This window comes from Micrasema longulum, unplaced genomic scaffold (assembly GCF_059751315.1).
Source record: "Micrasema longulum isolate JH-2025_06_02 unplaced genomic scaffold, ASM5975131v1 h1tg002045l, whole genome shotgun sequence".
In the NCBI taxonomy this organism is placed as follows: Eukaryota; Metazoa; Arthropoda; class Insecta; order Trichoptera; family Brachycentridae; genus Micrasema; species Micrasema longulum.
The window spans coordinates 5,766-19,041 of NW_028279213.1; the positions used below are offsets into that span (position 1 = coordinate 5,766).

General features: G+C 31.8%; 1 protein-coding gene across 1 annotated transcript; it reads right to left on the reverse strand.

Moving 5' to 3' along the window:
• Positions 1 to 1,993: 1,993 nt before the first annotated feature.
• On the reverse strand, positions 1,994 to 11,981 carry LOC148273190 (uncharacterized protein C2orf42). Its single transcript, XM_088239028.1, has 6 exons — positions 11,313 to 11,981; positions 9,833 to 10,043; positions 8,146 to 8,351; positions 4,849 to 6,221; positions 2,498 to 2,671; positions 1,994 to 2,353 (listed from the first exon to the last, which is right to left on the reverse strand). Exons 1-6 carry the CDS (start codon positions 11,731 to 11,733, stop codon positions 1,997 to 1,999), a joined length of 2,742 nt encoding a protein of 913 aa, XP_088095154.1. The 5' UTR covers positions 11,734 to 11,981; the 3' UTR covers positions 1,994 to 1,996.
• Positions 11,982 to 13,276: the final 1,295 nt, after the last annotated feature.

Here is a 13,276-nt window from a genome sequence, read left to right on the forward strand (position 1 = left end):
TCCGAGAGTTAGGGCGTATTGTTGTAAAAAACAGGCGGTAGAACAGACTTTAAAAAAGTTACTAACGCTTTACTCTTCTAAATAGATTTCTGGAAGAAAATGAGTTGCAAGTAACCTCAGATGCGGAAAAAACCATGAACAAGCATTTATTGAACCTTCGAATCGGCTGATTCAAACTTGAATGACTTTTGGATTGGACTTAAAGATGAATATCCTGCAGTCGTTGAGAAGGCTATCATGGCTGACTAGCCAATTTGAGACTGGCTTTTCTGCTTATGCCTACACCAAAAACAGATTTAGAAGTAAACTGTATGCCTCTTTTCAGATCTCCGTATTCAATTTTCGGACATTAAATCTAATTTTAGTCCTATTATAAGTAAAACTGTGAAAAAAAAAATATTTAAATTAAATATGTGCTGTTAAGATTTTTAATTCAAAATGTAATCTTTCTTTTTATGTCGAATATTACAACATGCAAACATAAGGTCTTCACAACATTTTTTACAATTTCCTTTTTTATTGTCAAAATGGGGTTCCGCCCAAAAAAAGTAGATCAATTAGTTTCGTTGCCAAAAAAAAAAAATTGGGAACCTACTCAAAATACTCTTAGAGATTTGATTAAAATAATAAATATCTTGGCATAGTTGGGAGAAATAGTCAATAGACGGCGGTAGAATTTTTTGGCAATAAGGGCATTTTACACCATAAATAAATTTCAATAAAAAAATTAGTATTGTTGAAAACAGTTATGTATTCATAAAATAAATACACATAAAAACCACAAGTATAATATTTCATTCACTATTAAAATAGAGGAGATTTTATGAGTGTTGAATGTATTTGTGATCAAGTTTAATACGCACAAAGCGTCAAAGAAAACTGAAGAAATTTAAAGCTCCTTCAGACACATTTTATCATTTAACCCTTCCATATCCTCTCTTTCACACCTGCAGACAAGCCTCTAAAATAGCGACCTAGCGGGCTATTTCTTTTTAAAAAATATTAAAGAAATTATTAGAAATAGTCATTATTTTCAAAATCTTTTATACTTTAGAAATGACTTAATGTTAATTTTTAATGAATATCTGCTCTCAAACTGATGATAAATGGTCAAAATTCATAAAATATATATTATTATCTCACAATATATGAGGTTACTACTTGCAAACCTGGCAAAATCCCACCTTTCTTTATTTTGAGCAAATCACAAAAAACTGATAACTTAACTTCAACTTTTTTTTAAACTTAATTTTTTTATTATAATCAGTAAATATTTTATACATAAGCAGTGATGACAAAAGCATGATTTTGTCAAGAAACAGTAGTGAAATAATGAATTTAATTTTATACATTACCAACTTTGCAATACTCAAGTAGAGGTTGCCATGTTTGCATCAATGCTGATAATTTTAAAGTCTTGCAAATTAAACCGGATTTTTAACTGACAATGTTAAAATGATTGTAAAAAATTGTATTCTGAATAAGTTTCAATTAATATCTCACTTTTTTCAAATTTTGGATTTTGCCGGGTTTGCAAGTAGTACCCTGATATGTTTTTAAATTTTATTTTTATTCAGTTTATTCAGAGTAAATTTTTTGCGAAATGTATTTAAAACATAGCTTAAATATCATTTAGGACAACAGGAATTATAGATAAATAACACTACAGTACTGTCTGTAGTGATTGGCGCATTCCTCTACCATGCTTGAGGTCATGGGTTGGATTCCTGTTAAGGTCGATGTGAAACATTTGTTTTGCAAGTGGTTTTACAATATTTCACTGTCCTTAGACAGACACCTGAAGCATAAGACTGAGCACCTTACCTTCATGGAACAAATGACTTGAGATACACTGCGTGTTCCGATGCAGTGCTCTATGCATCATCGGGTACAGATGATGATGTATAATGATGAACTTGCACCTTGTGGAGTTAATTTTAGTTTTTATAAATTTTTATTTATATTTATTTATTTAGTCTTTATATAAGATATATTTTTATTTTTGGGTTACGCAAATCACATTTGCATTATGTTTGAGCGGGTCATAATTACATTTGTGTCCAAATTCAAACTTTATTCTGAATTCACCTATTTTTGTTTTGGGTAATATATTTGGAATCCACTCTAAAATAAATGGAGTCGGTACTTTTTGATCGGGGGATGTTTTGCCAACTTTCAAATAGGTAACAAACATTTCTTTGGAAAGTAATTTGATTGGTTTGTTATTTTTGCTGTTGGATTGGCTTTCATTTGTTTTTTTACTGTTCTGACAGACAGCTGGATTCGGACCATCAACGTGGGAGTATTTTCCATCCATGTTTTGTCTGAAGAATCTGGTAATGTCCAATGTCACCTTTAAATAAATTAATAATTCATTTAAGTACCACTTGTGTTTTATTTATAATAAATTACAATGAACTTCCACCAAGAATTGAATTTTTTGAATAATTATGTGTCTTTGTCATTGTCAAAGTCTCTGTCCCATACTTGTACTTACTTGTGACGTGTCAAATATTTTCTTGACTTGAAAAATATTAGTAAGTTTCCAGGTATACATTGTGAATGTGCCAAATGGAACTGACTTCTCCCTTTTAAATGTGGATATAATATTTGGAAGGCGTTTCTTGTTCTCATAACTGCTGATTCTATCTTGTAAGTTATCAAAAAATACCTGAAATAAATTGCAGACTGATGTTTTCATTATGTCCGAGTTTCTGTTGACAGGTCCCTTCGCACACGAGGAAACTACTCAAAAATCAGTTTTTAATGCCGACGAAACCATTCAAACGCAAGTCCGGCAAGATTTTTTTTTTCGATATGTACCGTAAACCAACATATACAGACACAATTATTCATAATTCTTCAAATCATCCAATTGCCCATAAACATTCCGCATTCCATTCAATGATACATAGGTTAATTAACGTTCCACTAGATGATATTAATTAAAAAAAATAACTTAATACAATAAAACAGATTGCTAATAATAATGGATATAATGAGAACTTAATTGATAAAATATTAAATCAAAAACAAAAACGCAAACTTATAAACAAATTTATATTTATATTCGACTCCCACAGTAAATAAAGCAAACCCACGTAAACAATGGAGGCGGATTCTTTTTATAAATTACATTTTTTCAAAACAATTATCAAATTCCCTACCATCAAACATTAAACCGGCTTTCTACACAACTAATATATAGGAACATTGTTAAAAAATCACAAAGACAAAGTCCATAAATATAATAAATCTGGAATATACCAATTAAATTGTAATGATTGCGATTCAATCTACATTGGAAAAACTAAAAGAAACTTTAATATTAGAGTAAAAGAACACTTAAGATGCTTAAATAATAATAATTTTTCTGAATTCGCAAATCATTTGATAGAAAATAATCATAACTTCAATAAAGACACTGGATTAAAAGTACTTCATGTTGAAAATAAAATATTAAAATTAGGCAACTTAGAAATCTTAGAAATTAAAAAAGCGATTCATAATAAGAAAACAATAATTAATAACCAAATAAATAATATTTCTTTTAGTCCTCTCCTGGCTTACTTCAAAAATAATGATATCAGATTACCACCCGTGTAAGAAAAAAAAAACACTTGATTTATTGGGTCCACGTGTAGTATTTAGTGAACATGATAGAAATAAAATAAAAGGGAATCAATTCATTAGTTATGTAAACCTTGACAAAGAAGCTTGTTTGCTTTGAAACCGGTCGGTGAAAAATAAAAATTAGTGGTCAAAAACAAAGTTGTTTTATTTATTTTATTATAATGAATAACCACAAAGTTAGTGCTTCAAATATAAACTTTATATAAAGAAAAAAATCAATTTAATGGGAGGTTGAAAACACCCTTGTGGTTACACCACATTTACTATCTAGGTTGCTGTGTTAAATTTGAAATTACCTACTGAACTCTGATAAGATGTTACAAACCTCACTGTGGGTACCCATAGTTTTTTTCTCCGTCAATAAGATACGAACTGTCAATGTGAGTGCATGTGATATCTTTATCCCCCCGCGTGATGCCTTGTACAATATTTACGTGTTTGCGATAAGTCGTTTTGGATCCTTGCATCGCTTATGTATTCTTCAAGTTCTTCAATCCACCTTGTCATCGCACGCATTACTTAATCCAGATAAAGTGCCTAAATCACCATAAACATCCCATAGAGCCTGCCACAAGAGAAGCTCTAACAGTAAGGTTTGGAGAACCCCAATATAAGGTGGGTACCTTACTAGCAGCATTATAAATAACGCAGTTTGCACATAACATAAAATCCGCAAAGTGACTGAAATCTCCTACCTGCCATCTAAGTGGCGCGATCACATTTTTTAATGATTATAGGCATTCTGATTATGTATGAAAAGATATTATAGCTATAAAAATAATATACAACAGATATAACACATATATATTTTAAAAACGATTCCGCCTTGGTTGATAATAATATTGAATCTTTAATATCATTTGATTCTATAGACATTTTAAATGCAATATTACAATGACACTCTGCACTGCGAGATGAGATAATGATTGAAATCGTAAAACTTAAGTAGCGTCGTGAGAGAAGCTAGGTCAACAACCAGTTTGGAACTGCTATCGCCAACCAGTTTTAGTTTGGTTTCGGTTTCCCCATGTGCGAAGGGCCTAAGCCTCTTAGGGACAAACAGATATCTCAAAAAACAAGAAAGAATAATTGGGGAATATTAAAATCTCTACCACTACTTAAAGCCTATTTAAGCAATTCCAGTAAATAATGGGCGTACTATTTCAGTACTTATAGTTTGATTTCATAGATATTTTAAAAAATAGTGTAAGGTACCTGTGGAATGTGAAAGACGAGAGTATCGGGTTTTCCTTTGCATTGATAATGCATGGCCTGATTTATACTCTCCGTTACACTTGACAACCAATGTAGGAATCCTAAAGTTACTTCTTCATTAGACGAAATCGCTCTATTATCTAGCATTTCTTTATTTTCTGTTTTCAGTTTTTTATTTGACTTGCACGTATTTGTTTTGTTTGCCGCCTCCACAAAATATTTGGTAGAGTAATTGTTTAAACCACTCGAAATGTTGATTAAATTACTCGTATTTGCTGCATTTGTTTCATGTGTACTGTTTAGCGTTATCATATTTGGCACACTGGAATCTTTGTCTGTTAAAACCCTTTCTAGAGTATTGTTAAGGTATATATCTGTATTCTGGCCTATTTGTAGAGCGGAAGATTGACTTATATTGCAATGATTCTTAACATTGGTGTTAAGAATAATACTGGGTACTTTGTCACAGGCTTTTTTTCGTTTTCTCGGACATTTCTTTGGGACTTTTTGCTCACTGGGTGGAAAACTCGTCCACAATTCGTAATTATTATCTAAAGAAAACAATCCATCATCTCCTTCCGGAATATAAATATTATTAAATGTGTTACTTTGTACGTTCTTTACTTTACTCATATATATCGAGTTATCTATATTTTCCACTATGTTTCCGACACAGCTATCGGTAAGGCTGTTACCTAGATTAAAACTTGTACTGTTATTGTAACCCATGTTTGAGAATGAATTTGAGTCGCTAGTTTTAGAAAACAAAGACTCGTATTGTTCTAGAGATATTATTTTCAGAGAAGTTTCATCGCCAGTTATTGTGTATACATCAGTAGAATACGCAGGATTCTGTAATGCAACTTCTTGAATATTAATGATCTCGCTACTTTGGGAAAAGTCATTGCTGTTGTCTCCTTGTATTTGATACTGCTGTTCATCTGAAATTTGATTCGTCTCAGAATCATCGGCGATATCTGTCAAGTTTATCAAATTCCCATTCTCAGACAGCATTATTTGGATATCTAATGGCTCCAGAGAGGAAGAATCGTTTTCATTGGACATAAAAATATTATCCGCATTATTTGTGAGTAGGACATCGCATGCTTTTACAACTTTATTTCTGTTGAATTTAGATTTGCAAATAATAACATCGTTACTTTCATGGCTGTCGGCGAAATTTAAATCACACTGAGAGGATTTTAATTCGATCATGTGTCCATTTCCATCCGGTAACTCTATCATCTGTGAGACAAATGCGGATAAATCATTTTCTGAGCTGGCCTCATTTTGCAAAGACAAATTTGCAGGAGACTTATTCGAGTCATCCGTGGAAGGTATAATGTGCAAGTCTTCTGATAATAATACTGCATCTAGAACGTACAACAAAAACATAAAATCAAAAGGTATTGGCTTTAACATTGCGATGAGGAAGTTTAGTGGCTTTTTTTTGTTAATAAACTATCAAACTAAGCCAAAATTTAAAAAAAATAAATTATATATCGTATTATCATCGCTATGATTTTAAGTTTCGTAATGTTGAAATTACATCACCTGTGACATCATGAGTTCAAGTCGGTGAGATTTCCTGATATTTAAAAGGAGAACCCTGTATTTTTCAAAACACACTAAACGCTGAAAAACATGACTATCTGGAAACCGGAAATCTATCACAACACAAATTTAAGTTTGTAAGTGAAAATTCTTGATTAAAGTTAATTGTAATTTATTATAGAAATAATAGACGAGTGATACTTTAATCCACAAATTTGGAATATCCAGTGACCGGTTTCATCGCTTTTGCGACCCTTTGTTTTTTAGAAATCATAATTGACAGAAATCAAACTCTCAAAGGATGGGACAGTAAAAATAATAAATATACAATACTTGGCCTCATTAAAATATCATTATGTCAAGTCATTAGTTAACCAGAAACACTTTGTTAATGATCCTTAAGAAAAAAATTATTTGATTTTATTTACTTTCATATAATTTTGAACTCTCTATACTTACCTCTGTTTTTCTATAAATACATTTGAATTTCTTAATAAAGATACCAGTCTGTGTCGCGAAAGCGATGAAACCGGTCACTGGAAATTCCAAATTTGTGGATTCAAGTTTCACTCATCTTTTATTTCTATCATAAAGTACAATTAAATACTAGTTTTACCGAGAGTAAGAAAACATTTTTTATACCTAATTTCCCGTAGCACTGAACTTCCTCGTTCAATATAATATTTATATTTTAGTACATAAGTACTACAGAGATTGATTACTTTTTTACCAATTTATTTTAGAGAACTTACATTTTACACAGGAATAAAGAAACAGTACGAATCATAGAAAGATCAAAAGCCACGCCACATACAGGTTCCATTTGAAATTTGAATAAATAAGTTTAAAAAATAACAGGTTAATATTCTAATTCATTTAGTATTAAGTACATCAATTACCGGTTTTATTACTCTGGCAGTATTGTCAGATTAGTATGATTTAAAAAAGGTTTAGACTTTTTACAAGTAGTGAAATTGACAGTTTACAGGTAGTGAATAAAAAAATATATATTATGTGAACGTGATGCTTTAAATCACAAAAGAAGCCGCATCCTCAGTGGACCATTGGTTAAACCTAAGAATATGAAAGCACTTGCCCACTACCTTATAGTCTTTTATATGGAGGAGATTTAGCAATACGAGAAAACCTGCCCTAAACTTAGCAGCCAGGCTCTTCAAAGACCTGGACTTGAGAACAAAATATACGGGGACCAGAAACTTATTTAGCACTGACCCCCATTTACAAGAATAAGATATTTAATCAACCAAAATGGAGTGTGGAGGAGACGGTTTAATCATGAATTAGAGGCACTGTATGGCGAACCCAACATTGCACAATTCATAAAAATAAGAATATTACAATGGTTGGGCTATGTGCACAGAATGAATGGTAATTATTGTACCCCTAATAAAATTCTTTATGCTACTCCGGAAAGCACACGAAGCAGAGACAGACCAAAATTAAGATGGCTGGATGACGTGGAAAGCGACATGAGAGCAATTGGCCTGACGAACTGGAGAAGAGCCGCAGGGTGCAGGGAGGAATGAAAACAGATTCTGGACGAGGCCAGAGCCCACAACGGGCTGATGATGACTATTATTAATTTATTAATTAGAATATTCCATATATTAATATGCTTTATCCGTGCAATAATTTAATGGGTCCGAATAAAAATTATTATGCAGCTTGGCACTGTTTCTTTAGATAAAACCTTAGAGTTAAATAAAATAAAACTAAAATTACCTAGTTCAGATTCTTGAAAATCTGGCAGAGCCAATGTAACAAAGTATTTGAATTCCTCGTACAGTTTTTTGTTGGAAGCAAAAGCGCAAACACACAGATAGAAATGTAGGCAATATTGGAGTGGCACTTTGCTACTTTCTGATTCCAATTGATTTTTTTTCTTGACAGAACTTCCATTGAAATTGCAATTACAACTATAATACATTCTGAAACAATAATAACTTTATTAGCAAATTGTCGGTATACTGAAAAAACCCTCAAAATCCATGATTGCCTATTTTGAGAAAAATCTATTTAAATGTTTGGCTCAATAAAAGTCTTTTCCGATCTTCCTTATTATATATTTAAGATGTTTATTATAAACATATTTTTTTGTCTTTTACGGCCCATCAAAAAAACATTTGAGATTTTTACCAGAACACAATTGATTTAGAACTGTGCTTGGAATTTTAGGCTAATAAAAGCTTTAAATGTCAGAGGATTTCGACTGTATTACAATGAGTAGTGAACCAATTGATTTTAAATTTAATATGGGGTACAATTAATTTATTTTATAATGTGGTAGGTATGTGTTAGGAGAAAAAGCAATATTCAAAACTCCCAGAAAGCATGCATGTATTATGAACAAATAAAAATCACTAATGTCATAAATAAAATAAATAAAACAACTTTGTTTTTAACCACTATTCTTTATTTTCCACTGACCGGTTTCAAAGCAAACAAGCTTCTTCGTCAAGGTTTACGTAGCTAATGAATTGAATCCTTTTTTATTTTTATCATGTTCACTAAATACTATACGTGGACCCAATAAATCAATAGTTATATTCGGTTTATTATTATTGATCAGACAAACTGTCATGTGCGCGTGCGCATGCGCATGAAACCATCTAAGATACTTTGTTTTAATAGATGAGGTTTCAAATCCGGAGAATCCGGTAAATGGAATAAATGGTTTTTACCTGAATACATTTTTTTTTTTTATTAATAACAAATAAAAATACATATTACAACTAAATACAATTTTTTTCATTAAATTAAATACATATATTTACATTAACGTTTCCCATTACGTAAAAGAAATAAACTATTCTTGTGTACATAATGGGGAGTGACGTCTTACAATAGATTATTTTATTTTAATCAATAATATTTTTAGAATAACATAAATAAATTACAAAAAACAATGTTTTCAGCCAGTGTTACATAAAGAAAAATTATAGATGTAATTTTTTACTTCTTTCTTAAATATATTGTATTCCTGACTGTACTTTTTATTACCTTTGTTCATTTCATTAAAGAAAAATATTCCTCTGTAAGTATAATGATGTTGTGCAGTAGTTGTTTTTAATTTAGGAATTAAGATATTACCACCTGTTCTAGGTCGCGTACTTACATAAAATAAAACAGTACAGTTAGCAATCAAACATCATGCCCGTCATGTGCGCTTCTAACAAACATCGAGTACAAGCATGGCACAGTAACGTGACATTTGCCGTTTGTCCCATAGGGTAAGAAACGTCTCGTTTTCAGGTAGTTCAAAATATGCATATTTTAAACCTATGTAGAAAATTCACCGAACGTTGCACAGAAAAAACAATAATGGCGTTACCATCGCAATTCTTTGCTTATTTTAAAATAAAAATAATAAACAATGAAAAAAGAATAATAAATAATTTTATAAACTTACATGTTTTCGGATTTTTTAGTAGACTGGAAGGAAATATGAAGATATCCTAGATTGTGTTTTAGATTTTGTGTAGTTCTGACAACCATTACTGTTGAGCTTATTCTCTGCACTAAGGGTAGAGTCTTGTGTGAACATAATTTGATTAGTTCCTTCTCCATTTGACTGTTTGGCTTCAGTTTATTAAATACATATTGCTTTATGCCTAAAATTTCTGAAAACAATCCATGTTTAGAAATTAAAGAACTTTGTACATGTAATGTAATGTAATGTCACCATGGTTGTTTAATCTATACATGGACAACTGTATGAAAGAGATAGAACGTATGGGTATTGGAGCAAAAATGGATAATTTTTCAGTAAGCTGCTTGTTGTATGCTGATGATGCAGTTCTGTTAGCAAGCAGCAAGGCTGATTTGCAGCAAATAGTCTCTAGAATGTATGATGTATGCCTGGAGAGCGAATTGGCGATGAACAAAAGCAAGTCAAAAGTGATGGTATTTGAAATGAATAGTGAGGTTACTGACTACATAATAAATGTAAACAACGAATGTCTCGAGCAAGTAGAAGAATTTGTGTATCTGGGAAGCATGTTTTCAAGAGATGGAAGAGTAGAAAAAGATGTTGAAAGAAGAGTGAATGCGGGCAACAAAATGAACGGAGCACAGTAATTTCTAATAAAAATATGTCAATCGAAGCTAAACTGGCAGTGCACAGCGGAGTTTTAGTCCCAACACTTATGTATGGAAGTGAAACATGGAACTGGCAGAGGAAGGATGAAAGCCGAGTAAACGCGGTGTAAATGCGATCTCTTAGACAAATGTGTGGGAAATCAATGTATGACAGGGTTACGAGTGATGAAATCAGGCGAAAGTGTAAATCTGAGTCAAGTATAATTGATAAGATTAAGAAAGGGTCTCTGAGATGGTTTGGTCACATAGAACGAATGGACGACGAAAGAATGGTAAAATAAGTACATATGGCAAAAATGAACGGCAACGTGAGACGAGGACGACCAAGGAAGACGTGGCATGATCAGATAAACCAAAATCTTAAGTCTGGTCATGTCAAAAGCAGACAGAACCGAAGTGCATGTATGACAAGATGTATGAATGTGGAAGAGGCTAGGATTGTATGCCAGGATAGACGTGTGTGGCGGTCCATTCTCTCTGCCTACCCCTACGGGGAAATGGCGTGATGGTAGTAGTAGTAGTAGTAGTAGTGTACATGTAAATCATATCAGAGCAGAGCATTTTCTCATCACATATTTGTTACCTCAAAATAAAAATATTTAAAAAATTAAAATAAACAATAAACTTTCGCATTCAAAATAGACACATTAAAAATTAAAATAATCTGCGTGAAACCATGAGAAGGTGCATTAATGTGGAGGAAGTGAGATCAAATTAGTTAAGATAAAGAGGTGTGACATTCTATCCTATGCGCCTATCCCTATAGATAATATATAAAATGGAATAGGTACCTGCTTGATTATTGCAATTTATGGCAGCTTTAATGTGCGTGCATTGTCTCGATTTATTGGGACCATTCTGAGCCGTTGGAGCCTGCAAGCGGGTGCAATATGATACGTGACACCTTGCCGAAACTATTGAAATGGTTTGGTTCGAAGCCGATACGGTATTCTCGATTTTGTTAATCTCGACAAAATCCCTGTAGTCCGGCCCTTTATTCCTTACTCGGACACTCACGTATCTTGGAAAAGCGATATTTGTAACTAAACTGCACGCTTCCACATTGACTTTCTTATTGGAGAAAGCTCCAAAAGTGAAAACCATCCCACATTTTTTGTTCTTGCACATTTTTGCTCTTATTCCATTTAATTGATCACAATTCGGGCATCTATGAAGGTTTTTAAAACTATAGGGGGGTAAATCTGAGAACATTTTACAATCATTTACTTTGACTACTTTAAAAGAGCGGTTAGTAATTCTTCTTCGCGTTTTATGTCCAATGACATATTGTTTTTTTTTATATATTCGTTTAGAACTTAGAATAAATAATTTTGACACATTTTTGACAATCTGATACTATAAAAAACACAAAATACTTACTTTATATTATTTTAGGCAAAAATATATTTTTATACTACCAACACCAACTTTTCCATATTTAATGTTTGTAGCACTGATATTACGTAAATAATATTCAGGCTTCCAACTTACAGATTATAAATATTATTTTTATTTATCGAAGAGTTGAGAGCAGCGTTGCCAGTTCTACCGATTTTTCGGTAGATCTACCGATTTTAGGAGCAATCTACCGAATTCTATTGAAATTCTACCGATTTCTATACATTTTCTCGTTTTATTTTTTCATAGAACAAAATTTCAATACAAATAAAACGAATACATATTTTAATAATTTATTGTTTATTTGCTTACTCAGGTTGCCATCTGTTGATTGTTAAAAAAAATCTTATCTATCGTTCATAAGTATATAATGAATTATATATTAATGAAATGAATTGGTTAGTATTGGTAAATGGTGATTCCCGGTTATTTTCAAATATATAATATTGTGGTATGATAAATCATAACCATATAATTTCATGATATTATTGAAAAATGCATATATATATCTTTGTTTATCTTATGAGGAGAAATGTAAAGGGATCACCTTTTTATATAAAAGTGATAGAAACGGTTTTTCTTCAGTTAATTATCTATTTAAATTTAATTGAATCATTGTTTTAAGCCATTTTTTACTAGTTTAGCAGTTAGCAGATTTTACGTTTAAAGAACTTTAAAATATTAATTATTTCTTTGTTTGGCAATTTCGTTTGACAACAAAGTTTGACTGATGATTGTAAAAATGACCAGGAGATAGAGAGACAGAGAAGACCCATCAATGTCAGGCTCTCTATGCTGCAAGACGCTTCTACCTGCAAAATAAAACTATTTATGCCGAGTCGTTGACAGGCTTACAATACACAATACTTATTTTTCTACAGAACGGGTATTAATAAACATCATTAAATATATTTTATGAAAATACCATAGAATATTCTTAATTCTGTTGAAAATACATATAACCGATGTAAGTATATTTGTGCATAAAAAAATCATGTACAGGTAACTCAATGTGATTTCATTAATATTTATGCCGTAAACCCTTGAAGAGTTTGTATGGTTACACAAAATACAGTATTGTTGAAATAGAAATTAAAATATCAACATAAAGTAATAAAATAAGATTTACCTGTATTCTGGGCCAGTTTTGCAATCCGAAGTCAATATACTTTGGTGATTCACATAATGGTGACGCAAGAGAGAGGCGCAAAAGTTAAATTCCTTGATAGCTTAGAGAGCGCATGAACAGATCCAAGATGGTCCAACAAGGTCAGCCAACACACACGTTACTGAGAACGTTTTCTGCCACTTAATATGCAATGGAAATCAACTCACCTGTGTTGAAGTGTTCCCCTTT

Bases quoted from the DNA above. Each gene is read 5' to 3' on its own strand.
- LOC148273190 (XM_088239028.1), bottom strand. From the start codon at position 11,733: ATGTTCTCAGATTTACCCCCCTATAGTTTTAAAAACCTTCATAGATGC. The intron at 10,044-11,312 runs GTACCTATTCCA...GATTGTTTTCAG, and splicing joins AAATTGCAATAATCAAGCAG to AAATTTTAGGCATAAAGCAA. The intron at 2,672-4,848 runs GTACCTTACACT...AATTTATTTCAG, and splicing joins TCGTCTTTCACATTCCACAG to GTATTTTTTGATAACTTACA.